The 27,248-nt window shown below is 35.8% G+C and overlaps 5 protein-coding genes and 2 pseudogenes across 5 annotated transcripts in view; 6 read left to right on the forward strand and 1 right to left on the reverse strand.

Moving 5' to 3' along the window:
• Positions 1-804, forward strand: part of LOC18021970 (probable receptor-like protein kinase At2g23200) — a 1,852-nt gene extending 1,048 nt beyond the window's left edge. Inside the window, exon 2 of the mRNA XM_006404735.2 lies at positions 728-804. Within this exon, the coding sequence (XP_006404798.2) occupies positions 728-804 (77 nt within the window). The remainder of the gene's footprint in view (positions 1-727) is intronic.
• An 8,338-nt stretch (positions 805-9,142) lies between these two features.
• LOC18021971 lies at positions 9,143-26,808 on the forward strand (annotated as a pseudogene).
• On the forward strand, positions 12,967-15,729 carry LOC18021972 (probable receptor-like protein kinase At2g23200). Its single transcript, XM_024158309.1, is given in 2 exon segments — positions 12,967-14,991; positions 14,994-15,729. Coding segments are annotated over 2 exon segments (2,520 nt in total). The 5' UTR covers positions 12,967-13,077; the 3' UTR covers positions 15,600-15,729.
• LOC18021973 (UDP-glycosyltransferase 84B2) lies at positions 15,882-17,297 on the reverse strand. Its single transcript, XM_006404738.2, has one exon. The coding sequence runs from the start codon at positions 17,295-17,297 to the stop codon at positions 15,915-15,917; it is 1,383 nt and encodes a 460-aa protein (XP_006404801.1). The 3' UTR covers positions 15,882-15,914.
• On the forward strand, positions 18,728-19,564 carry LOC18021974 (annotated as a pseudogene).
• Positions 20,323-22,230, forward strand: LOC18021975 (cytochrome P450 81D11). The gene is made up of 3 exons (XM_024158310.1): positions 20,323-20,839; positions 21,073-21,456; positions 21,549-22,230. The coding sequence occupies exons 1-3, from the start codon at positions 20,339-20,341 to the stop codon at positions 22,155-22,157; spliced, it is 1,494 nt and encodes a 497-aa protein (XP_024014078.1). The 5' UTR covers positions 20,323-20,338; the 3' UTR covers positions 22,158-22,230.
• Positions 23,080-26,808, forward strand: LOC18021976 (receptor-like protein 12). Its single transcript, XM_024158313.1, has 3 exons — positions 23,080-25,192; positions 25,265-26,461; positions 26,574-26,808. The coding sequence occupies exons 1-2, from the start codon at positions 23,298-23,300 to the stop codon at positions 26,454-26,456; spliced, it is 3,087 nt and encodes a 1,028-aa protein (XP_024014081.1). The 5' UTR covers positions 23,080-23,297; the 3' UTR covers positions 26,457-26,461; positions 26,574-26,808.
• Positions 26,809-27,248: the final 440 nt, after the last annotated feature.

The following is a 27,248-nucleotide window of genomic DNA, read 5'->3' on the forward strand; positions in this document are numbered from 1 at the left end:
ATATAAATCATAAATATTATTTATTTAAAATTCTACTTGAAAAGCCTTTAAATAAAGTAACTTAAACTTGTATAAGTAGTATATTTTATATATATAAAAAATAAATTTGTAACTAAAAAAGTGATAATAGAGATTTTAATATTATGGTGGTTTATTTTTGTTGTTAATGGAGATTTTTTATTTTTAACCATAATATTAGGATTTGGAAACTTTTTTGAATTTTTAAATGTTGATATGGATGCCTTAAAAATAATATGGCTAAACTGTTATTAATAATAGAATAGTTTAAATTACAAATTTTCCTATATTGTTTTGTATTACCAATGTAATTTTATAATTTAAAAACTTTTTAAATTTTAATTATTGATGTAGACTAAAAACATTGACCTTTTACATGTTATGTGGATGTCTTTGGAAGCATATAGCTTCAGCTTTTATTTTTCTATAAATATTTTTTTTGTTAACAATACAGTTTTAAAATTTGAAAATTTTCTAAATTTTAGATATTGATATAAACCAATAGAATTGAAATTTTAAATCCTATGTGGACACTCTTAGAGGTATATAGCTTCAGGTTTTATTTGTAATATATTTAGATATTAACACTGGAAGATCCCACACGAGGCCCATTGCGGTAAGTGATTTTGGTTTCTCCTCTATGTTTTGAGGCTTACGGAATGTATTCTGATACTGTTTGATTCAGCTAATTGTTACCTTTGTGGTTCAGGTTGGATTGCTAAACCCTTGTCAGACACCATGTTATTCCAAAGATTTTCCTCGGATACCTCAGTCTCTTCGCCTTAATGCAGAACTTCTTTCTCTATTTCTAGTGGTTCGTTTTTCAAAAATTTTGGGTATCAATCACTTGACATGTTTCTCGGATTACTTGAAATTTATCATTCTTCTCAAATCTGGTGGCAAAACTTTAGAGATTTTACAGTCTCTTTTTCAATATTAAAACAGCTTGTAGTGTCTTTGTTTTCATCATAATCATTTTAATTTAGCTAATAGTTAAACATATAGTTTAGTCAAGTTGGTTCTTAATTTTACATTGTAATGATTCATTCTTTAGTGAAACCTATCTCTATTTTTTTGCTTTTTTAATTGAAATGGTTGTACATACATAAAAAAAACTTAAAATTTATTATAGTTATGTGAAAAAAATTTGGATGCTAATGTAGGAGTATGTAAATAAATTTAAATATTTTATTTGTTCTTAATTATTTATATAATTGAAACATCTAACTTAAATTTAAATTTTCCTATTTTAAAATATTTATTTTATTTTTATTATTATTAATATAAATTATATATATAATTTATTCATCTTTAATAAAATTTTAAAACAATAATAGAATTTAGAAACTTTTTTTATTTTTAATGTTGAGGTGGACCAATAAAAAATTTATACAAAATTTCTTTATTAAACAATAATATTAGAATTTGTAAACTTTCTTAATTTTTTTATTTAACACTAATATTAAAATTTGGAAATTTTCTTAATTTTGAATGATGATGTGGACCAATAAAATTCTTAATTTCCTTATTTAATAATAATATTAAAATTTGTAAATTTTCCTAATTTTGAATGATAATGTGGGCCAATAAAATTGTATTTTTTAATCCTATGTGAACGCCTTGAAAAGCTTATAGCTTCATGTTTTATTAGTATAAGATTATATGCAAATCTTATATTTTGCGTCCATGCTATGCGTGGATATTTGGTCGATAAAAATTATATTTATCAATATAAAAATTTTCTATATTAATGTTTTAATTATATATTTAAAATATTATAATGTTAATCTAATAATTTTTATGTAAATTATAAGGTTTTAACGGTTTTTTTAATCTATATATAATATGTTATATTTCAAAAACGTATTATTTGGTCAAACACTTATAAGTAAAATTTTACAAATTAATCAAATGCTAATTTTAAATATAGTATTGACATGATGATAAAATATTATACATTCACTTTTTTAAATCATGAAGATATTTTTTTTTATCATTTTCACTTTTATTTCAATTATATATGTGTTTTTTAAAAACAATAAAAATAATTATATTTAATTTTTTTTCCTTCTCTTGTAATTAACTAATAAATAAAATATTTGCTTTTGAGGTTAATAATAACTATAAACTTGAAATCAAAACAGCATATGAATATAAAATGAATAAAATCACTAAAAATTTTTGAATTAAATATATTTTTGATAATTGGTTGTGTAAAATTTTAAATAATTTTTTAATTATTATTCCTCATCTCTTCTAATGAGAATGAAAAAAAATTTCATCATGTTCATTTTTATTTTTGTTATATCTGTTTTTTTATGAATATGTCATATTTGTATATTTTAATGATTTGTGTATGACTATATTCAGTTTCATCATATTCATTTTTACTTCTTTGAATTATAATTAAGTAGGCAAAATCGGTATAATTAAATACATTTAATTTTTTAAAAAAAAAAAAAATTGAACAACTCAAAACAAAGAGTTTCTACATTAATCTATTGCAATTCCAAGTCGAATTTTTTTTAAAAAAAGAAAATTTTGATTATTTTTCAGTAATATATTACATAATATTATGTGAATATATGTATTGCATATGTTAAAACATTTATATGAATATAAATTATAATTATTAGTTATTTAAAATTCAATGTGAAAACCCTTAAAATCAAGTAACTAAACTTGTATAAGTAGCATATATTTGTTTTGTAGATGATAAATTATATTTGTAACTTAAACAGTGTTAATGGAGATTTTAATATCATTTTGGTTTTTTGTGTTGTTAACAGAGATTTCTTTATTTTTTAATTTATTTTTTAACTATAATATTAGAATTAAGAGTTTTTTAATTTACATTTTTGTTATATACAAATAAAATTGATAATAGAATAATATAACTTTAACTATTATTAATAATAGAATAATTTTAACTAACACTTTTACCTAAATTGTTTTGTATTAACAATATAATTTTATAATTTAGAATTTTTTTAAAACTTTAGTTATTAATGTAGACTAATAAAATTGACCTTTTAAATCTTATGTGTATGTCCTTACAGGCATATAGCTTCAAATTTTATTTTTCTATAAATATATTTTTTTGTTAACAATATAATTTTAAAATTTAGAAATTTTTTTAAATTTAAATATTAATATGGACTAATAAAATTAAACTTTTAAATCATATATGGATATTCTTAGAGAAATATAGCTTTAAATTTTATTAATAATAGATTTAGGAATCAAACATGGAGGATGCCACACAAGGCTCGTTGCGGTAATTGATTTTGATATTTTCTCCTTGTTTTGAGGTTTACCGAATGTATTTGGATGATGTTTGGTCAGCTAATTGTTACTTTTATGGTTAAAATTAGATTTTTAAAATCCTATAAAATGCCATGTTATTTTAAAAAAAATTTTCGGATATCTTAGTCTCATTCGTCTTAATGACAAAACTTCTTTCTCTATTTTCAGTGTTTTGTTTTTCAAAAGTATCGAGTATCAATCACTTGACATGTTTCTTGGATTGGTTGGAATTTATCATTCTTCTCAAATTTGATGGCTAAGCTTTAGAGATTTTATGATCTTTTTTTCAATATTAAAGCGGCTTGTAGTGACTTTGTTTATATCTTCTTTCATTATATTCTTTGTAATTTAGCTAATAGTTAAAAATATAATTTAGTCAAGTTGATTGTATTTTTTTGTTTTTGTTAATTTGAAATAGTTGCACACATAGAAAAATTGGACGCTAATGTAAGAGTCTCTAAATATGTATGTATAAATCTAATTTAAATTTATATTTTCATAGTTTAATATTATTATTTTAGTTTTTATTAATATAAATTTTATATATGATTTATTTATCTTTAATAATTTTTAAAAACAATAATAAAATTTAGAAACATTTAAATTTTCAATATTGAGGTGGACCAATAAAAATTTTATACAAAAATTTCCTTATCCATCAATAGTATTAAAATTTGTAAACTTTCCTAATTTTCTTATTCAGCAATAATTTTATAACTTGTAAATTTTCCTTAATTTTGAATGTTGATGTGGACCAATAAAATTACTCTTTTAAATCCTATGTAAAAACCCTTAGAGCATGGCAGTTTTACACAGGTTCTAAGGTGGGGTTTATAAGTTTTTTGGATTTTAAAAAAATGAAAAAAGCCCAATATCTCGTGAACCGGTTCTTGTTTTAGAGTTTTTGGAGACTGTATTTAGAAGGGTTCATAAGTGACGTGTCTGCTTCTCATTCGTTCAACAAGAAATTTTTTTACGCTCTCTCTCCTCTTCCACTTTCTCTGGTTTTTCGTTTATGTCGACATTTATTTCTCCTCTTCCAACCACGATTTTTTCTCTGGTGATTTCAGATCATGGGCTAAAAAAATGAAAGCTTTGCATGAACCCACTTGAAAAAGAGCTGGGATTTTCATTGGAATCAAAGCATCACTCTTTCCTCGATCATTGTTACAAATCGAACAGACGGTAATGCCGGAGGCTCAATTCCGAGATAAATTTGATCACGTCGATTTCTTTCTGGTTTGTTACGTGTTTGAACTGCCAAACCAATTCATTCATTATATAAAATCAAAACCGAGAACATCATACTTGAGATCACTGTTCTTCTTTTGCTTCATAGTTTGTGAAGGAAAATTAAACAAAAAAAATTTTAGATTTCATCAAACCCAGTTTAAGAACCTCTAATGATGTTCACCATTGGAGGAATAAAAAACTTTGGAGTTCTAAACCATTCTTTAATCAAAAATAAATTATTAAAAAATAGCTATGAACCCCAAGAGGAGGTTCACCATTACTGGTGCTCTTAGAAACATATAGCTTCAACTTTTATTAGTATAAGATGTTTTCTCATTTTTTTATTTTAAAATATATCTACTGATCTACATATTTGATTTACTAAGGTTATTTTCTTATAACGTATCTCGGACTTGGAAAATATCATGAATGTGAATTCAAAACATTGATTTGACAAACTTTTTCTCTCTCGAAGCTCTTTCGCGTGCTTCCGTCTTGGTGGTCTTCTCCGGTTATGGCGCTCATCGCTGGACTGTGAGAAGGCCACCCCAAGGTTAGTTTTGTAATTCGCGCCCATCATCGACGGAAGAGGTTCATCGGCGGTGGATTTGGAGGCGACCTATTCTTCTCTGCAGTACTGTGGCATGGAAAACCAGCGCGACGAGCGGCTGCGGAAGCTTGGTGGCCTTGACAAAGTGGTGTTGTGGAGTCTCAGTGATTTGTCTCTGATCAAGGGCGGCGGAGTGTTTCATTGGAGATCTTGCCGCAGTTCTATCGAGGCTTAGAGAGGCAACTTGTTTTCGCTAGTTTGGTGGGTTGGGCCGTTTGTCGGGGACAGTTCTCCTGGTCGACGGTTGGATCTACCTAAGGATGGCGGTTCCTCTCGGTGGTGTTGTCAACTTGTCGGAGTCGGATACTGTTCCTTACCGGATTGAAGATGGTGGTTCACGTGGTAAAAAAGAGGAGATGTGCATCGCGCGGCGGTGTTGGTTTCGAAGGAAGAGAAAATCTGTGTGTCGGTTACTGGATCTGGTGGTAGTCGACGATTTGGCCGTGGGTTATTCCATGCTTTTGGTCATGTCACTCCGGGAGTAGGAGTATTCGGAATCTTGCTGTGAACGGATCTGGTTTCCGAAATTGGACAACCTAGTTTCCAGTTCCTTAAAGGCGACGATAGCTCTGCGCCGTTCTCGCATACGCTGGAGGAAGATATGCATGGGCTCGAGCTACTTTTCCCAATCACAGATTTAATCTTAACCTAGTCCATACGCTTTACCTTAGCCTATTTCCAAGTCTTTTTTCATTTTTTTGTTCAGGTTTACCACCGGCGGAGATGTACTGTTCCGATACCCTTTTAGGAATTTTATTAATAAAAATATATATTTTTTTAAAAACATTCATTTTGACACGTTTCGACATTTCATAGTTTATAAAACTGTCACATACTCACATGGTTTTTGTGATATGCTTACAACTAATAAATGTCTTTGGTACAATTGTTTTTCAATTTTTAGTTCTACCAATTTTTATTATTTTTACGATAAAAGTTATCATTTTAAAAATATGTTGATTGTCACTAGTTCAGTGTTTTATATGGGAAAATGGTCAAAATTAATCGAACTAAATTTGATGTGTCGAAAAAAATCCGAACTAAAATACGGTGCTAATAACTATCTAAACTCTAAATAATTCAAATTTCCTATCTGAATTCTAATATATGTGTCAAAATCTATCTTGACTAACTTTGACATTAGTAACTGTTAAAAAATGCTAACGAGGCATGCTGACGTTGTCATTTTAATAAAACGATATTTTTTTTGTTGTAAAAAAAATCAAAAACTTATCCTCTTACCAGAACTTGACTTTTTAATTTGTAGTTAAATGTGTGGACCAGTTGAACCGTGAAACAATATTAATACTTTTTACAAACATATTTATATATTATTGATATGCTGCAACATTACAATCATGAGACCTAAAGAGAACAAGTAACATCCCGTGGATTATCAAAGCCATTACAAAAAGTAACCTGTTTGCTCTATCGAGATCTAAAGAGAACGAATTCTCACCCAAAATCGATTTTCTCCTTTTGTTAAGCTTCTTCAATCTCGTTTTTCTTCTACGGTTTTTTGGTTTTCTCTGCCAGAATTGGTAGAGAGAGAATGGAGAAGACGAAGTTGTTGCTGCTGCAATTCTCCGAACTCAACATCGAACACAGTTCCCGATTAATTGCAGCCTCTCAATGCTCCAACAATGGAATTCGATGAAGAAGAAGAACTCTCTAACCCTAATTCGATTTTGAGGGTGTATTTTATCCCCAATTTAATATGTGGTCGTTTCGTTAATTTTTTTTTTCGAGTTTAGACATATATATCAATAACATATAAATGTATTTGTAAAGAAAATCAATAATATCTCACGGTTCAGTTGGTCATTGCTTAAATGGGGTTTACAATGGCGCAGATTGAAGTCCAAGGAATAGAAAAAATTTAGATTTTTTTTAACAACGAAAACGACGTCGTTTTAGTAAGGTGACAACGTGTCATGCCAAGTCATATTCTATCATGCCTCGTCAACGTTTTTTAACAGTTGATTAACGTCAAAGTTAGTCAAAGTAGATTTTAACACATATATTGGAGTTCGAATAGGAAATTTGAATTAATTTGGAGTTCAGATAGTTATTAGCACCGTATTTTAGTTTAGATTTTTTTTAGCAAATTTAGTTCGGGTTGGTTTTGGCCATTTTCCCATGTTTTATATATATAAGATTTTATTGGTTCATGTGTTTCAAATAATATCGATCTCCAATCAAAATCTTGTTCATTGGATTATCGATGTAAGAATTATCGTCAATATCTTATATTATTAGTTTAACAACTTATATGTACTTGTTGAAATCTGGTGTCTTTAATTCAACACATCGACAACACCAAGAAAAACAAAAAAATTGTAATATCTAATGGATCACTTTTTCCTCATAATTTTATCTTTCTTGGTCTTCTCCATCCTTTCTCTAAAACGTTTGATCGGTAGATGGCGGAACAAGTTTAACTTACCTCCAACTCCAGCTTGGTCACTGCCGGTGATTGGTGATTGGTGTAGAAAGTAAATTTTGAGGAGATAAATATTGCAATATAAGAAAACAAATTGAGACATAGAAAAACATTTTATAAAAGCGGATTAAGGAAAAATGAGAAATGGAGGCGAGATGATCTCTTTCCTTAATTCAAAATATCTCCCGCAGTGTGGCGGTTAGATGAGATAATGAATCCCATGATACAACCACTGATATTCGTATAATCGCAGCACCCGATTATTGATAACACCGGATTTTGACTATTTTTATGGATCATTTTAATATCTTTTACAGGTGTTTTTACTCCATTTTCAAAGGTTTTCAAAGGATTTCTATATTTTCGGATTTTAAAAGACTTTTCAGGTAATGTGGGATAAAGAGGCACAAAATAGAACAAAAAGACTCTTTTGGATAAATGCAGACCGTCAGAACTTTCATGGAGAGACGAAGACCTTCTCACCGTCTGATCACCCTCAAAATTGGACAACTTATAGAAGAATCAACCAGCTTTCAAATGCACTTAGTTTGGAGACATTACAACGGTTGGATCTCAAGATATTCCATTAGCCCCGGAGCCACGCGGAGTCGGCCAGCAACTCACGCGACCGCGGCCAACAAGCTATTTGCCGCGGTCAGAAGCTTCCCGATCGCAGCCAACAAGCCAATTGCCGCGGTCACAACACTCCCGACCGCGGCATTCAACCTCCGACTTAAAGCCCACTTATCTGAAGCCCAAAGTCATTCCCAGCCTCAATTCCGGAACCCTAGAGACCATGGAGTATTGGAGACTATAAATACATGTCATTTAGGTCGTTTTTAGAGAGAACCCTAGATACTTTACAGAAACCCTTTTCTTTTAGCCGTTTTTATGAGATTTTTGTAGAAGATTTTTCAAGTCCGAGTTCTTCAATAGAGAAGCTTTCTTTATCTCTTTTCTTTACTGTTTTTCATTACTTTTATTAAAACCAATGATGATGTCGAACTCAGCCATGTCTGAGTAGATCCCGAGTTGGGCTTAGGGTTCCCGAAAGGGGCTCTCATAATCGATTAAAAAATTAGAGATTGATGTGTTTCTAGGGACAAAAGACGATGACTTGAAAAATCAACCCTGGTCTTTTCCCTTATTGTCCCATTAGAAATCTCAGTTTTCTCTTCAATCTTATCTTCTTCCTCAGAATCCTCTTCACATCGACCACAGGTGTCTTCATCCATCGACTTATTGAAATTTCTTCTAGTATAAGTTAAACCAAAATGTGTGGAAACTGACTATTCAACACAAAAGACTTTTCACTCTCTTCGTTCAACGTGAATAACACTTCGTAGCAAATGACTAGATGGTGAGCCAAGCGAAGCTGAGTGGAAATGGAGCACTGACTATATGTATATAAAGAGATGGCATGAAACCAATTTAACCATCACAATTTCCATTTGGTCGCTTCTTTTTCACTATTGATTTTCAAGAAAGTTAAAAATTAGCTTAAAGAAATAACGAAAGGCTCTTGAAACTCAATGAGTACCATTCATATTTCTCTTTCTTTTCTCCTCTTGTTCGTTTTTTATTTTCATGACGTGTTTGCGTCTCCTACTAGACACTTGTGTCGTCCAGAACAAAGGGATGCACTTCTCGAGTTCAAGAATGAGTTTGAGATTCGGAAGCTTTCTTTTTTTCAGTGTTATGTTAATGGTAGCGTTGTTATTGGAATGGTATCAAGTGCGATGCCAAATCTGGGGAAGTGATCGAGCTAGACCTCAGTTGCAGCTGTCTCTACGGCAAGTTGCGTTCCAATACCTCTGTTTAGGCTTCACAGCTTTTGTTTTCTCACCACTTTATACCTTTCATATTAGGTCCCCAAATCCCGTTCTCAATTGGAAATCTTTCTCTTCTCACTTCTCTCGACCTTTCTGAATATGGGTTTTCGGGTCAGATTCCATCTTCAATTGGAAATCTTTCACAGCTCACCTCGCTTGAACTTTCTTCCAATCAGTTTTCGGGTCAGATTCCATCTTCAATTGGAAATCTTTCACAGATCACCACTCTCCGTTTTTCCTTTAATCAGTTTTCGGGTCAGATTCCGTCTTCAATTAAAAAGCTCTCTCATCTCGAAACTCTTGACCTCAGTCATAACAGACTCACTGGTGAAATCCCAGATTCTTTTGCCAGTTTGAAAAATTTGACCGAGTTAAATGTTAGTTTCAATAAGCTTAGTGGTAATTTTCCAATTTCACTTCTAAATTCGATCAACTCACAGGAACGCTTCCTCCAAACATTAGCTCACTCTCCAACTTGGAGTGGTTTTATGCATATGACAACGATATAGTTGGAACCATTCCTTCTTCTCTCTTCACCATTCCTTCTTTGACACAAATTGATTTGTCAAATAACCAACTGAACGGCATTCATGAGTTTGGGAATATACCTTCACCAACAAAGCTAGTGAGGTTAGAGCTTGGCGGTAACAACTTGAGAGGGCCAATCCCGAGATCCATTTCCAAATTAGTCAACCTCTATTACCTTGACCTTTCCAATTGGAACACCCAATTAGGCCCAATTGACTTGAGTATCTTCTCGCATCTCAAGTCACTCCGATTTCTTGGCTTATCCCATTTGAACACCACCACTACGATTGACTTGAATGCCATCTTATCATTTTTCCAGTCGCTTGGATCATTGGATCTCTCAGGGAATCATGTTTCAGCCGAAAACAAGAGCTCAGTTTCAGATCCTCCTTCGCAAATGATTAGTTCTTTAAACTTGTCAGGCTGCGGTATTACCGAATTTCCAGAGATCATAAGAACCCAACAGTCTATGAGATTTCTAGACATTTCCAACAACAAAATCAAAGGTCAAGTGCCTGGCTGGTTATGGACGCTACCAGATCTGGAGTACGTGGATCTTTCCAACAACACTTTCGTCAGTTTCGAAAGACCAACGAAACATGGACTATCCTCTGCCTTTATGTACTTGTTTGGCTCCAAAAACAAGTCTAAGGTCCCTTGACGTTGGTCATAACCAACTGGTGGGAAAGCTTCCAAGATCTTTGATCCATTTCTCTGCCCTTGAAGTTCTTAATGTGGAAAGAAACAGAATCAACGACACGTTTCCGTTCTGGTTGAGTTCTCTACAAAACCTGCAAGTTCTTGTCTTACGCTCCAATGCATTCCATGGACCGATTCATCGAGCCTCCTTCCTTCAGCTCCTTCCTTCGCATAATCACTTCAACGGAACTTTGCCATCGGACTATTTTGTGAGCTGGAGTAAAATGTCATCACTTGGGACAGAGGAAGGTCGCTCAGATCTATACTACATGGGAAATGCATATTACGAAGATTCAATGGTCTTGATGAATAAAGGTGTACCATTAGAGCTGGTACGTATCCTTGAAATCTACACAGCACTCGACTTCTCCGGAAACAGGCTTGAAGGAGAGATTCCAAGCACCATCGGCCTATTGAAAGAGCTTCATGTGCTCAACTTGTCAAACAATGCTTTCACTGGCCACATTCCATCATCTATGGGTAACCTGACAGCTCTCGAGTCACTTGACGTTTCTCAAAACAAGCTTTCAGGAGTGATCCCACAAGAGCTAGGGAATCTCTCGTACCTTGAAGTCATGAACTTCTCCCATAACGCAGCCTTGCTCTTCCTTCGAAGACAACCCTGGACTTTTTGGCCCTTCTCTTGACGAAGTTTGCAAAGATATACACAAGACATCATCGCAAGAGAATGAAACACCGGAGGAGGCAGAGGAAGAAGACGAAGAGGTGTTTAGTTGGATTGCAGCTGCAATAGGATTTGGACCAGGCATTGTATTAGGACTGACGATTGGATACATATTGGCCTTCTACAAACCGAGGTGGTTCACGAGTCCTTTTGGCCGAAACAAACACAGAAGCAGAAGCACCACAGCTCATTAAGAGAGGTAATCTTCTGAATTTCATAGATTAAAGACTATGTATAATATAACGAAAGTTTCTGGGTTAATGTATACTGTATGTGAAAATTAACTTTTTACGCCGTTTTTGTTTGTATAGCGTTCTTAAACCCAAGATGAAGAATCTTTGAAAAACAGAATGAAGCAACCAGACCATAAGTAGAGAAGAAGCTTGGGGGAGAAGGCAACTCATTTTATCAAAGTCTAAATATCAGTGATCGTTTCCGGTTTAGTTTGGTGTGTTTATCATATACTCTGTTTTTAGCCAATGTTTGTGTTTCTCTGTAATTGAACAATGAAAGAATGTTTACAAAGCTCAAACTTATTCCCATTTCTCTGTGATTGGACATGATTTGAGAGAGGTAATAATGTTCTTGCTCCGAATAAATCAATCATTCTTCTGCCAAATGAAGAACTAAGATTCAACACACATCTCAGAAAATTGATCCTTTTTCTCTTTTGGTAATATTAATTAGCTGAGTAAAATGATAACTTAATTAGTTTATTGAAAGATATTTCACTGAGAAATATATTAGTTAGTGGCGATCAGGATCAGCGACCAATTAAAGCTATAGATATAGTTGCTTAAAACCCAAGCTTTGCCATTACAATGAGGAAAAATCATCTCACAAATCATTCCACTTTCCAACTAATGAAACTCTACAATAGTCAAATGACTCAAATCGGAATTAGAAAGTATACATACACACATAATTTAAGGTCACAATGACAAAATCTTCGGTCTTACCAATAAGAGTATAAGTATTCATCAAAAGACATCTTCTAAAATGGATTATATTAAAAAAATTTGGTGAAAACAAACAAGAAATTTTTACTGCTTAATTCTTTTTGTTTTTAAAAACCAAAAGGTAAATGGAAGTCGCTCTAATTTTTACTTATAAACCAAAACAAGAAATTTTCAGTTATATCGTTCTAAGATAATGCAATTGATAGTATAATCTATACTACTCTATACTCCACTGATACTTTTTCGTTTTTAAGCAGACAACTTTTCAGAGTACAAATCTTTTGTTATTTTTATTCCTGGGAGATGTATATCCTATAAACAAAACTGTGTTAAATGGAAGGACTTCATGGACACCAAAACCAGAGGAGAAACGAAGACAGACGGTTTAGAAATATTTTGATCACATCAAAAAAATATAATTCGATAATTTTTATCAGATTACAGCATCACAAAGTCAGTGCAAAATCATATAAAAAAAATTCGAATAAAGAAAAAACGTATCATGCCAAACGAAACCAAACAAATAAATAGATAACAGTTGACTGACCGAGTCAGTCATGGACAAAAACGAAGACTTGAAAAGTCAACTCCGGTCTTCTTCCTTATTGTCCCACCAATAATTTACTTTTTTTCCTTCAATCTCATCTTCTTCCTCAATCCTCTCAACATCGATCACATATTTCTTCATCCATTGACCTCAAAAACTTGATTTTCACTATTGACTCTCTTTCTTTCTCTCTCTCTCTAGATTTTCCAACAAAGCTATGGAGAAACTCTGTTTTCGAAACTCATTTTCTCGCTTTATGACGACTGTGGTCATTGTTCTTCTTCCTCGTTGCACTCTTTCTGCTACTTCTACATATTCTCATCGTCCCGAGAAGTTTTACGTCAACTGTGGGTCGGATTCTATTGTCACTTATGGTGGTCGGACCTTCGTCGGAGATATGATCTCCGGTGGTAACTCCGTTTCTTTCAACAGTAAAGGAACTGAAGCCATCAACCAATCAGGATCAGGAATCTATGAAACGGTTAGGATATTCAGACGCCCTTCTTCTTACAAGTTCCAACTCGATTCCATTGGTCTGCACTTCGTGCGTCTCCATTTCTCTGCTGTCTCTTCTCGGACAGAGCTTTTAACTGCTCGTTTCACAGTCTCAGCTACTTCTCACCTGAAAAGTTTCTCGCTTCAGAATTTCAATGAGACCCCACGAGTTGAGGAGTTTCTCCTGATGATTGACTCGCCAGAATTCGAAATTCGATTTGTGCCCTATCATTCATCCATGGCTTTTGTCAACGCCATCGAAGTGTTCTCTGCTCCTAATGACCTCGAAATTCCGTCAGACTCCGACAAGAATCTGCATACGGTTTACAGATTAAACGTAGGAGGCAAGAATATCACACCAGAAAACGACACCTTGGGAAGAACTTGGTCAGTTGACGAGGACTTCCTCTACGAAAAAGATTCTGCGAGGAACATTAATTCAACACAAAAGCCTAACTACGAGTCAGGGACAGCGACGCCATTCACTGCTCCTGATTTTGTCTATCAGACAGCGAAAACGATGAACCATAGCTCGAATGAGGGGATGGCAGATGGGATGTTGATGAACGTTACTTGGTCATTTAAGGTCAATAGCAACTCTAGACACTTCATCAGGGTTCACTTCTGTGATATCAAGAGTGAATCACAAAATCCCGACTCCGATTTCTATCTCTATGTAAACGGACAATCACGACTAGATGTAAAGCCTTCAGAGCGTATTAGGTTGGTGACTCCGTTTTTCAAAGATGTGAATGTCTCTGATGGTTTTGGACTCTTGAATGTTACAATAGGTACTAAGGATTCCACTAAGGATGCTGGTTTTCTGAATGGTCTGGAGGTGATGGAGTTTTTGAAAAAGTCAGATTCTTCAGATAAAAGTAGTTTCCGGGTTTACATCATCGCTGGCTGTGTTGTTGCTGCATCGGTTCTGGTATTGAGTTTGTTGTTCACAGTTTTCTTGAAGCGGAGGAGATCGAAGAAGGAGAATAAGTCAGACGCTGAGGTCACTGAATGGTCTCCTTTGCCATTGTACAGAGGTGGTGGGAGTTCCGACAATAGACCTTCTGATCCGGTCAACAATTCTCCATTACGCAGCAATAGAACTTTTGATCCGGTCCATAATTCGCCATTACGCAACCTAAACTTAGGCTTGACCATTCCCTTCATAGACATTATGAGAGCTACAAACAATTTCGATGAGCAGTGGTTGATCGGGAGAGGCGGTTTTGGAGACGTTTACAAAGCCATTCTTCAAGATGGAAGCAAAGCGGCTATCAAGAGAGGCAAGAGTGGTTCAGGACAAGGACTATTGGAGTTTCAAACAGAGATTCAAGTCCTGTCGAGAATCCGGCACAGGCACCTCGTTTCTCTAACGGGTTACTGCGAAGAGAACTCGGAGATGATCCTTGTCTACGAGTTTATGGAGAAAGGTACGCTTAAAGAGCATCTATACGGCTCGGATTTGCCTTCACTGACATGGAAACAGAGACTAGAGATTTGCATCGGAGCAGCTAGAGGTTTGCATTATCTCCACAGTGGCTCAGAAGGAGCAATCATTCACAGAGATGTCAAATCCACAAACATACTACTAGACGAGAACACCGTAGCCAAAGTCGCGGATTTCGGGCTCTCAAACTCGCGGTTCGTAATCAAGATCCAATCAATATCAGCACTAACATCAAAGGAACATTCGGTTACCTCGATCCTGAGTATCTGCAGACACACATCTTGACGGAGAAATCAGATGTTTACGCTTTCGGAGTCGTTCTCCTCGAGGTCCTGTGCGCGAGATCGGCTCTCGATCCTTCTCTTCCTCACGAGGAAGTGAATCTAGCGGAGTGGGCGATGTTCTGCAAATCCAAAGGGATAATCGATGAGATCTTAGATCCGAAATTGATAGGTCAGATCGAGCCGAGTTCGTTGAGGAAATACATGGAAATCGCGGAGAAGTGTTTGAAAGAGTACGGCGACGAGAGGCCGAGCATGGGGGATGTGATCTGGGATCTGGAGTATGTTCTTCAGCTTCAGATGATGCCGATTCGCAGAGAGCCTCACGAGGATAGCGCCGCGACGATCTCCGGCGGCGGAGGCGAAAGCTCGTTGGTGATTCCGAGGTTGATGGTGAGTGATTCGTTTAGCTCAAACTCGATTGTTCAGAAGAACGAAGGGAAGAGTAGCTATGGAGGTACAGATTCATCGGAGAGTCGAGTTTTCTCCCAATTGAAGATCTCCGAAGCAAGATAAAATTTCCTATGAAACATTCTGATTTGAAAAGCGTCTGGTTTAAAGCTTTTGATATTAAAAACCGGTTATTGCCGGTTTAAATATAATCATTTTAAAACATATGCAAAGTAACGAGTCAATTGAATGTAATATAAAATTAAAACCCGGTTATCGTCGGTTTAAAGTTAATTATTCTAAGACAAATGCTAATTTCCGAATCGAAAAACAATTCAATTTAATTAACCGATAAAAACCTAATTTCAAGAAAAGTTCTGATTTGATAAGTGATTGGTTTAATTTTTGAAATTGAAACCCGGTTCCTGCCGGTATAACGACTCAGCTGTTTGTGATGTCGGCGATGAACGAGTCCAGATTCCGAGCCGATGATCCACCAGACGCCAACGCCGATCTCGCCGCGTGCTTCAGCTCCGTCACTCTCCTCCTCATATCCGCGGCGGCAGATCCTTCCCTCACGGCCTCAATACATCTCTCCACCTCTTCAACCTTAAGCTCTCCGTCGACAGCGTCGTTCCTCATCCTCACTCCGATCCCGAACACATCCACAAGCAATCTCGCGTCAAGCGGCTGATCAATCCAGCTCGGGTACGCCACCACCGGAACACCAGTCACCACCGTCTCCATCGTCGAGTTCCATCCACAGTGCGTGACGAAACAAGAGATCGCCACGTGACTCAGTATCCACTCTTGTGGACCCCACTCAATCACAATACCTTGACCTTCTCTAACCATCTCCTGCAAAACGTCGACGTTTTCGCCTTTCTCCTTTGGCCTAATCACCCAGAGAAACGAAACTCCTCTGTTTCTCAGAGCCGTTGCTATGCTCTTAACTTGAGTCTCCGAAGATTTCAGCAAACTTCCAAAAGAAATGTAAACAACCGAAGACCTAGCTTGCTTGTCAAGCCACTCCATACAATACTCATCCGATTTCCACATATCAAGATTTTTACCATCTAGGGTTTTGTCTTCTTCATCAGCTCCCAACAGAAATGGAGAAACCAGAGGACCAATTGGGATCATGGGTTTTAAACCAGACATCGATTCGATTATCTCTGATTCGAGCTCGTAGAACGAATTAACCAAAACCCATTTCACATCTTTCAAGCAATCGACGAACTCCACCATTAGGCTATTGAAATGACTTCCTGAAGAAGGCAAGAGAAACGAAGGGAGATCTCCAACTTCCAACAATGGTAAACCTGGCAATTCAACCGTTTGATTCAAATCTTCGAGATTCTCAGGGAAAGCATTCGTCTTCATGTAGTAACGGTAATAAACCGAGAAAGCTCCACAAGCTTCGATCCAGAGGATTGCACAGGGGATGTTATATGCAGCTGCAACACTTGGAACCCATGGAGCAAAAGGCACAGTGACGATGCAAGAGAATCTCTTTGATTCGACGATTTTAGACAAGTTCTTGGCTCCGACTTTTTTCAACGATGGTATGAGAGAATCTGCGGCTCTTGTGTGGTCTTTAGGCAGACCGTCGGGGAAGAAAGCAAGGTCCACTGGGCTACGGTGATGTTCTTCGGCGGCGGTGGTGGTGGAGAGGAGGTCACGGGTTTTCTCGGTGGTAGCGAGAGTGAAGCTAAGGTTTGGTCGTGAGAGATGTTTGGCGAATTTGAGCATTGGATTAAGATGACCTTGAAATGGTAGTGCTACCAATAGAACATGTGTTTCTTGACCCTCACTATTTCTCATTTCTGCTTTGTTTAGAGGTGTTACTTATTAGACTTGAGTTGTGTATGAGATTGTGTGTAACTTGTAATTGTGGTGGTATATATAACAATGGTTGCTTAACGATAGATTTTTGCTTAAAATGAAGTTATTAAGTGAGATTTTGGTAAGAAAAATCTATATATAGTAAAAATTGGTAACCCAATAAAATGTAATAGATTCAAAAGTTACCACGTTTATTAGCACCCTGCGCCTTGTCCTTAACTCAATTCAAATCTTGTATAATTGTTGACCAAAAAAACACGATATATATACCAATTCTAGTATGGTTAAAGTCAACAGTCATTACTAATGATTTATGAATCTTTTTGTATAGTGTGACACTGAGATCATTGTAATTTGTTAATGACAATCTATAAACTGTAATTGGTAATCCAATAAACGTTGGTCAATAAATTCAAATTTAATCATGTGTTTCTATGCTCTTGTAAATAAATAAATATATGTTATTTTCAATTGTGTTATGGTTATGATTAGATTTATATAAAAAATATGGTTATGATTAGATTTATATAAAAAAAAACAGGTCTCAATTCATTCGGATCAGTCTCGTTTGTATCTGTCTCACTTTTAGATTTGAAATCCGTTAAGCTCTATTTAGTTTTTGGAACTAACAGAGTAATCGGTTTATACATGCCAAAATTCTTTTAATCTATTTAAAACCATTTACGATATGATGCTTAAACATTCTTAATATTTATTTTAAATTATATAAACTAAGCTTTTGGAAGCTAATCAGAAGCTAACACACCAGTATAATTACCATTGTTTTTTTATTAAATAATAATTACCAATGTTTCAAGGCATGCTTGAATATTCCACTAAGAAAAATCATCGAAATTGTTTATACTAATCTAAAATCCTAGCAAAGGTGGGTGAATCTTTTTTTTTAAATAGTTATACATATTTTCGAGATGACAAAATTTAACAATATGATAAAATCATATGAACACTCGAACATTTATGTAGATTTTAGTTATGTTATATATCCAAGAAGAAATGAATAATATTAAGTAACATCTATTACAAATAACATATCAATTGGTAACATCAGATGGCAAATCAAATAACATCATTACGTAGTAAATTCATGTGCATGCGTTACTAGCTAAGCTTGTATTCACTTTATAAAAGAAAATACAAAATAGCAATAGCAATAATGAAGGGAAGAGCAGCTACGGAGGTACAGATTCATTGATCGAAGAGTCGAGTTTTCTCCCAATTGAAGATCTCTGAAGCAAGAAAACAAATAATCTCTTGAATCCTTCTGATTTAAATACCGACTGGTTTTAACTTTTGATAATAAAATCCGGTTATTGCCGGTTTAAATATAAACATTTTTTTAAGTCGACAAAAAAAAACATTTCAAAACAGATGTAAAGTGAGTCAACACTATGATCGATGACTTTCTAGTTGATGAGAAACGTGCACAAAAAGAAAAGGGTAACACTATGATCGATCACTTGCTTTCTCTCCAAGAAACTCAACCAGATTATTATACGGATGTCATCGTCAAAGGACTCATAGTTGTAAGTATTGAGGAATACATTTAATACATCACTAACAACTAACAAGGCTAACTAAGCTTTTTATAATGACTAATTCTTGACTTCTATTTGGATAGGTTATGATATTTGCCGGAAATGTAACAAGAACGTTAGAATGGGCGATGCTAAATCTGTTGAACCATCCAGAAGTACTAAAGAAAGCGAGGATTGAAATCGATACAAACATTGGTTTGGACAGGTTAATAGATGAACAGGATGCGAAAAGTCTTCCTTACCTCCAATGCATCATATCAGAGATTTTTCGACTTTACCCGGCAGCTCCTTTACTTGCTCCTCATAGGGCTACAGATGATTGTATAGTTGGAGGCTACGACTTCCCTCTTGGCACGACATTAATCGTGAACGTATGGGCCGGCCATTCACCGAGACCCAAACATATGGTAAGAGCCAGAAAAGTTCAAGTTAGAGCGGTTCGAGAAGAAAGGAGAAGAACAAAAGTTGATGCCGTTTGGAATGGGACGACGAGCTTGTCCCGGGTCTGGTCTAGCTCAACGGGTCGTGAGTTTGGCTCTCGGATCGATGATTCAATGTTTTGAATGGGAGAGACTTGGAGAAGAATATGTTGACCTAAGCGAAGCAACCACAATGCGTCCAACGACGCCGTTGCTAGCCATGTGTAGAGCTTGTCCTATTGTTCATAAGATTTTCAATACTTCTTTTTGAGATGTCACTCCCTTTTTAAAAAATATGTATATCCATTTATGTTATATCCATTTTGAGATGTAATTAAAATGAAAGACAAAGACTAGTCTTTGATTTGCCTTAAGATTTTCCATTTTATTAAAATTCAAAAACTATTTTTTTTTTTCAAAAACCAAAATTTAGAAGTTAAATGCTACTCCATTATCAAATAAACTCACTTCTAAATTTCTATGAATGAGGAGTAGTTTTTTACTTTGAGAAAGTGTGAAGAAATTTTTCCAATTTCTTAGTTTTTGTTTGTTTTTTTTTGAGAAAGGGTTAAGAAAAGGGAGCTTGTTTTATAATGGAATCTCTCATGCAATTATTCCCACCTGTCACTAGAGATATGTTCGTAACTTCGTAACGTCTCATGCAATTACTGACTAATAAACATGTGTGATAAGTCACCATTAATATTTATTGTCTATTTCTTTTGCTTTTAATTATTAGGGTTTTGAGTAGAAATTTGTTTCTTTCTAATATTATAGACAATATATATTGCTAGCGTTTACGTTTTTTATTTTGGTTCAAAACATAGTGGTTAAAAATAAACAAATCATAAATTTTTATTATTAGTCATTAATGAATGAGAGACGTTACGAACATATCTTTAGTTTATTAAAAAAAAAAAAAGATATCTTTAGTGACAGGTGTGATAATTGCATGAGAGTTTTCATTATAAACTAAGCTACATAAACTAATAACTCCCACGTTCGATTCAACACATTTACAACAAGAAGAAGTTCTTGATCTAAAATGGAAACTTATTTTCTTATTTTATCCCTCGCCATCTTCTTTTTCATTTCTCTTAAACTTTTGTTTAATAAACCGCATAACAAGTTTAACCTACCACCAAGTCCGGCGAGGCCACTACCGTTGATTGGACACCTTCACCTCCTGAAGCAGCCTCTCCACCGCACATTCCTATCTTTCTCTCAATCCCTCGGCAGTGCCCCAATTTTCTCCCTCCGTCTTGGAAACCGTCTCGCGGTTGTCGTCTCCTCCTACTCCATCGCAGAAGAATGCTTCACGAAAAACGACATCGTTTTGGCTAACCGACCAGAGTCCATAGTCGGGAAATACATTGAGTACAACTTCACCACTGTGACCAGCGCGCCTTATGGTGACCACTGGCGAAACTTGCGGCGTCTCAGCACCCTCGAGATCTTCTCCTCGCACAAGCTCAATGGCTTTATATCCGTCCGTAAGGACGAGATCCGACACTTGCTACTTCGTCTCTCCAAAAACTCGCAACATGTATGTGAGCTTCTACATATTAGTACTCTATGACTATATACATTATCAGAGTTTGTAACCTAGTAGTTTGTCTTAGTGTGGCCTCTAGGTCATAACCTATATATATACATTACTTGAAGATCTGCTCAGAGTTTGTAACCTAGTAGTGTGGCCACTAAATTAAAAGTCATAACTTGAGTACCATGCAACAAAAGTTTGAGAATTAATCATTTGTTTATTTGATAATAAATTAGGGGTTTGCCAAGGTGGAGATGAGATCATTGTTTATGGATTTGACTATCAATAACATTCTCAGAATGATGGCTGGGAAAAGATTTTATGGTGATGGAACAGAGCAAGACGACAATGCACGGCGAGTGAGACAGCTTATTGACGAGGTGGTATCCTACGCCGGCGCCGGGAATGCTACCGATTATATCCCAATCTTGCGTTGGATCACAAGTTTTGAGAAACGGGTCAAGAACTTAGCGGGTCGGGTCGATGAGTTCTTGCAGAGCCTGGTGGATGAAAAACGTGCGGATAAAGAAAAGGGCGACACTATGATGGATCACTTGCTTTCTCTCCAAGAAATCCAGCCTAATTATTACACAGATATCACTCTAAAGGGGATTATAGTTGTAAGTATTTATTTTCTACATTTATTAATCTTGAATAATCTATTTAATATATAACAACACAAACTAAACATTTGTTAATTTAATTTTTACAGGTTATGATACTTGCCGGAACTGAAACACTAACAGGAACATTAGAATGGGCTATGTTGAATTTGTTGAATCATCCAGAGGTATTAACGAAAGTAAGAACCGAAATCGATACCAAAATCGGTTTTGACCGGTTAATAGATGAACAAGATATTAAAAAGCTCCCTTATCTCGAAGGGATTGTGTTGGAGACCTTACGTCTCCACCCTGTAGCTCCTACACTTGTTCCACATATGACGTCAGATGATTGCATGTTGGCCGGATACGATGTTCCAAGTGGATCCATGCTATTGGTGAACGTATGGGCCATGCATAGAGACCCGTCTCTATGGGAAGATCCAGAAATGTTCAAGCCAGAGAGGTTCGAAAATGAAAATGAAAATCAAAAGGTGTTGTCGTTTGGGATTGGACGACGATCATGTCCCGGGGTTGGATTAACTCATCGGCTAGTGAGCTTGGCTCTTGGATCGATGGTTCAATGTTTCGAATGGGAGAGAATTGGAGAAGAATATATTGACACTAGAGAGGCACCTATGATGCGTCCAACTACCCCGTTGCAAGCCATGTGTAAAACTTGTCCCATTGTCCATAAGATTCTCGATGCTTATGCTTGAATTGTAACTCTTCTTGGTTTGATTTATGTTCGGAAATACTACATCAACTTGTTTTGAGTTGGGAAATAATTCAAAATCCTTCTAAGAACGCTCTCATGCAAACTGTTGAATGTATCTTCAAGGTTCTGATCACCATCTAGCTGAGTCTTTACGGAAAATTAGATCGTCACTAAATATTATCATTTTACCTTCGAATATATTGATTTTGTTGCCCTGATGATACACTTGAAATAAATAAAAAACAACCATAGAGACACTCAAATAAAAAAAAAGCTCATAGCTTTAAAATTTCTTGTATATTTTGAAACTAAAATTAAGCTATATTACTTATACTGATATTCCATTTCTTCACAGTATGATCTAATGATTTTTGCAATCCTCTATGCTTTTGTTGTTGCAATTATACTTATATCTCCATTTCATTACAGTATGATATATATATATATATATATATTGTAAGTTTTGCAATCCTCTACATATCATTCTTCCCACAGCTCTATCTGAAAATTCCATATATATGTTCAACTTATCTCTCTTCGTGTGTTGTGAATTGTGTATTAGATTTGAGTATTACATTTGTACTTTTACAATTCTTTTTTTTTTTTATAATCTTGAAGTGCTCTAGGAATTATAATTATTATATCATGTTGGATTTTTAAGAATTTTGGTTTTTATGATATTTTGTAAAAAATTAGAGAGTGATGTGTTTCTAGGGACAAAAGACGAAGACTTGAAAAATCAACCCTCGTCTTTTTCCTCATCGTCCCATTAGAAATCTCAGTTTTCTCTTCAATCTTATCTTCTTCCTCAGAATCCTCTTCACATCGACCACAGGTTTCTTCATCCATCGACTTATTGAAATTTCTTGTAGTATAAGTTAAACCAAAATGTGTGGAAACTATTCAACACAAAAGACTTTTCACTCTCTTCTTTCAACGTGAATAACACTTCGTACGAAGGACTAAATGGTGAGCCAAGCGAAGCTGAGTGGATATGGAGCACTGACTATATGTATTTAAAGAGATGGCATGAAAACAATTTAACCATCACAATTTCCATTTGCTCGCTTCTTTTTCACTATTGATTTTCAAGAAAGTTAAAAATTAGCTTAAAGAAAAAACGAAAGGCTCTTGAAACTCAATGAGTACCATTCATATTTCTCTTTCTTTTCTCCTCTTGTTCGTTTTTAGTTTTCATGACGTGTTTGCTGCTCCTACTAGACACTTGTGTCGTCCGGAGCAAAGGGATGCACTTCTCGAGTTCAAGAATGAGTTTGAGATTCGGAAGCCTTCTTTTGAGTGTTATGTTAATGGTAGCTATGTGCGCCCTTACCCGAAGACGGAGTCATGGGCAAATAACACTGATTGTTGTTATTGGGATGGGATCAAGTGCGATGCCAAATCTGGGGAAGTGATCGAGCTAGACCTCAGTTGCAGCTGTCTCTACGGCAAGTTTCGTTCCAATACCAGTCTGTTTAGGCTTCACAGCTTTCGTTTTCTCACCACTTTATACGTTTCATATAATGAGTTACATGGTCAAATCCCGTTCTCAATTGGAAATCTTTCTCTTCTTACTTCTCTCGACCTTTCTTCCAATGGGTTTTCGGGTCAGATTCCATCTTCAATTGGAAATCTATCACTGCTTACCTTTCTGAGACTTTCTGATAATCAGTTTTCGGGTCAGATTCCATCTTCAATTGGAAATCTTTCACAGATTACCACTCTCCGTTTTTCCTTTAATCAGTTTTCGGGTCAGATTCCGTCTTCAATTGGAAATCTTTCACTTCTTACCTCTCTTGATCTTTCTTCCAATCAGTTTTCGGGTGAGATTCCATCTTCAATTGGAAATCTTTCACTGCTTACCTCTCTCTATCTTTCTTTCAATCAGTTTTTGGGTCAGATTCCATCATCAATTGGAAATCTTTCACTGCTCACCTCTCTCCATCTTTCTTATAATGGGTTTTCGGGTGAGATTCTATCATCAATTGGAAATCTTTCACTGCTCACCTCTCTTCATCTTTCTTATAATGGGTTTTCGGGTGAGATTCCATCCTCAATTAAAAATCTTTCACAGCTCACCTTTCTCAAACTTTCTTCCAATCAGTTTTCGGGTCAGATTCCATCTTCAATTAAAAAGCTCTCTCATCTCCAAACTCTTCACCTCAGATATAACAAATTCACTGGTGAAATCCCAGATTCTTTTGCCAGTTTGAAAAATTTGACCGAGTTAGATGTTAGTTTCAATAAGCTTAGTGGTAATTTTCCAATTTGGCTACTAAATTTGACAAAGTTGTCGTATTTATCACTCGAATACAATCAACTCACAGGAACGCTTCCCTCAAACATTAGCTCACTCTCCAACTTGCGATATTTTTGGGCACGTGACAATGATTTCGTTGGAACCATTCCTTCTTCTCTCTTCACCATTCCTTCTTTGACAAGAATTTATTTGTCAAATAACCAACTCAACGGCACTCTTGAGTTTGGGAATATATCTTCACCAACAAAGCTAGAGTGGTTAGAGCTTGGCGGTAACAACTTGAGAGGGCCAATACCGAGATCCATTTCCAAATTAGTCAACCTCCGGGGACTTTACCTTTCCAATTGGAACACCCAATTAGGCCCAATTGACTTGAGTATCTTCTCGCATCTCAAGTCACTCGGATTTCTTTACTTATCCCATTTGAACACCACCACCACGATTGACTTGAATGCCATCTTATCATTTTTCAAGTCGCTCGAAGGATTGGATCTCTCAGGCAACCATGTTTCAGCCGAAACCAAGAGCTCAGTTTCAGATCCTCCTTCGCAAATGATACGAGAATTAAACTTGTCAGGCTGCGGTATTACCGAATTTCCAGAGATCATAAGAACCCTGCAGTCTATGGAGAGACTAGACATTTCCGACAACAAAATCAAAGGTCAAGTGCCTGGCTGGTTATGGACTCCACCAAATCTGACGTACGTGAATCTTTCCAACAACACTTTCGTCAGTTTCGGAAGACCAACGAAACATGGACTATCCTCTGGCTTGTGGTACTTGTCTGGCTCCAGAAACAATTTCACGGGAAAGATTCCCTCCTTCATATGTGCGTTGGGCTCTCTAAGCGTTCTCGATTTATCTGAAAACAACTTCACGGGAAAGATTCCCTCCTTCATATGCGCGTTGGGCTCTCTAAGCGTTCTCGATTTATCTGAAAACAACTTCAATGGTTCAATCCCTCTTTGTATGGAGAATCTCAAGAGTAATCTTTCGGTTCTAAACCTCCGTCAGAATCATCTTAGCGGAGGCCTTCCGGAGAATGTATTTGAAAGTCTAAGGTCCCTTGACGTTGGTCATAACCAACTGGTGGGAAAGCTTCAAAGATCTTTGATCCATTTCTCTGCCCTTGAAGTTCTAAATCTGGAAAGCAACAGATTCAACGACACCTTTCCGTTTTGGTTGAGTTCTCTACAAAACCTGCAAGTTCTTGTCTTACGCTCCAATGCATTCCATGGACCGATTCATCGAGCCTCCTTCCTTCAGCTGAAAATCATGGACATCTCGCATAATCACTTCAACGGAGTTTTACCGTCGGATTACTTTGTGAACTGGAGTAAAATGTCATCACTTGGGACAGAAAAAGATCGGTCGGATGTAAACTACATGGGAGAAGGTACCTATTACGAAGATTCAATGGTTTTGATGAATAAAGGCTTAGAGATGGAGCTGGTACGTATATTAAAAATCTTCACAGCACTCGACTTCTCCGGAAATAGATTTGAAGGAGAGATTCCAAGGTCCATCGGCCTATTGAGAGAGCTTCACGTGCTCAACTTGTCAAACAATGCTTTCACTGGCCACATTCCATCATCTATGGGGAACCTGACAGCTCTCGAGTCACTTGACGTTTCCCAAAACAAGCTTTCAGGTGAGATCCCACAAGAGCTAGGGAATCTCTCGTACCTTTCTTCCATGAACTTCTCTCATAACCAGCTTGTCGGTCTAGTACCTGGAGGCACTCAGTTTCGAACGCAGCCTTGCTCTTCCTTCGAACACAACTCAGGACTTTTTGGCCCTTCTCTTGACGAAGTTTGCAAAGATATCCACAAGCCATCATCGCAAGAGTATGAAACACCGGAGGAGGCAGAGGAAGAAGACGAAGAGGTGTTTAGTTGGATTGCAGCTGCAATAGGATTTGGACCTGGCATTGTATTAGGATTGACGATTGGATACATATTGGCCTTCTACAAACCGAGGTGGTTCACGAGTCCTTTTGGCCGAAACAAACACAGAAGCAGAAGCACCACAGCTCATTAAGTGAGGTAATCTTCTGAATTTCATAGATTATAGACTATGTATAGTATAATGAATTTTTCTGGGTTAATGTATACTGTATGTGAAAATTAACTTTTTACGCCGTTTTTGTTTGTATAGCGTTCTTAAACCCAAGATGAAAAATCTTTGAAAAAGAGAATGAAGCAACCAGACCATAGGACTGTAGAGAAAGAAGCTTGGGGAGAAGGCAACCCATTTTATCAAAAACTAAATATCAGTGATTGTTTCCGGTTTAGTTTTGTGTGTTTATCATATACTCTGTTTTTAGCCAATGTTTTTGTTTCTCTGTAATTGAACAATGAAAGACTGTTTACAAAGCTCAAACTTATTCCTATTTCTCTGTGATTGGACATGATTTGAGAGAGGTTATAATGCTCTTGCTCCGACTAAATCAATCATTCTTCTGCCAAATGAAGAACTAAGATTCAACACACATCTCAGAAAATTGATCCTTTTTCTCTTTTGGTAATATTAATTAGCTGAGTAAAATGATAACTTAATTAGTTTATTGAAAGATATTTCACTGAGAAATATATTAGTTAGTGGCGATCAGGATCAGCGACCAATTAAAGCTATAGATATAGTTGCTTAAAACCCAAGCTTTGCCATTACAATGAGGAAAAAAAATCATCTCACAAATCATTCCACTTTCCAACTACTGAAACTCTACAATAGTCAAATGACTCAAATCGGAATAAGAAAGTTATACATACACACATAATTTAAGGTCACAATGACAAAATCGTCGGTCTTACCAAAAAGAGTATAAGTATT

Source organism: Eutrema salsugineum, unplaced genomic scaffold, assembly GCF_000478725.1.
Source record: "Eutrema salsugineum unplaced genomic scaffold, Eutsalg1_0 scaffold_15, whole genome shotgun sequence".
NCBI classification, from domain to species: Eukaryota; Viridiplantae; Streptophyta; class Magnoliopsida; order Brassicales; family Brassicaceae; genus Eutrema; species Eutrema salsugineum.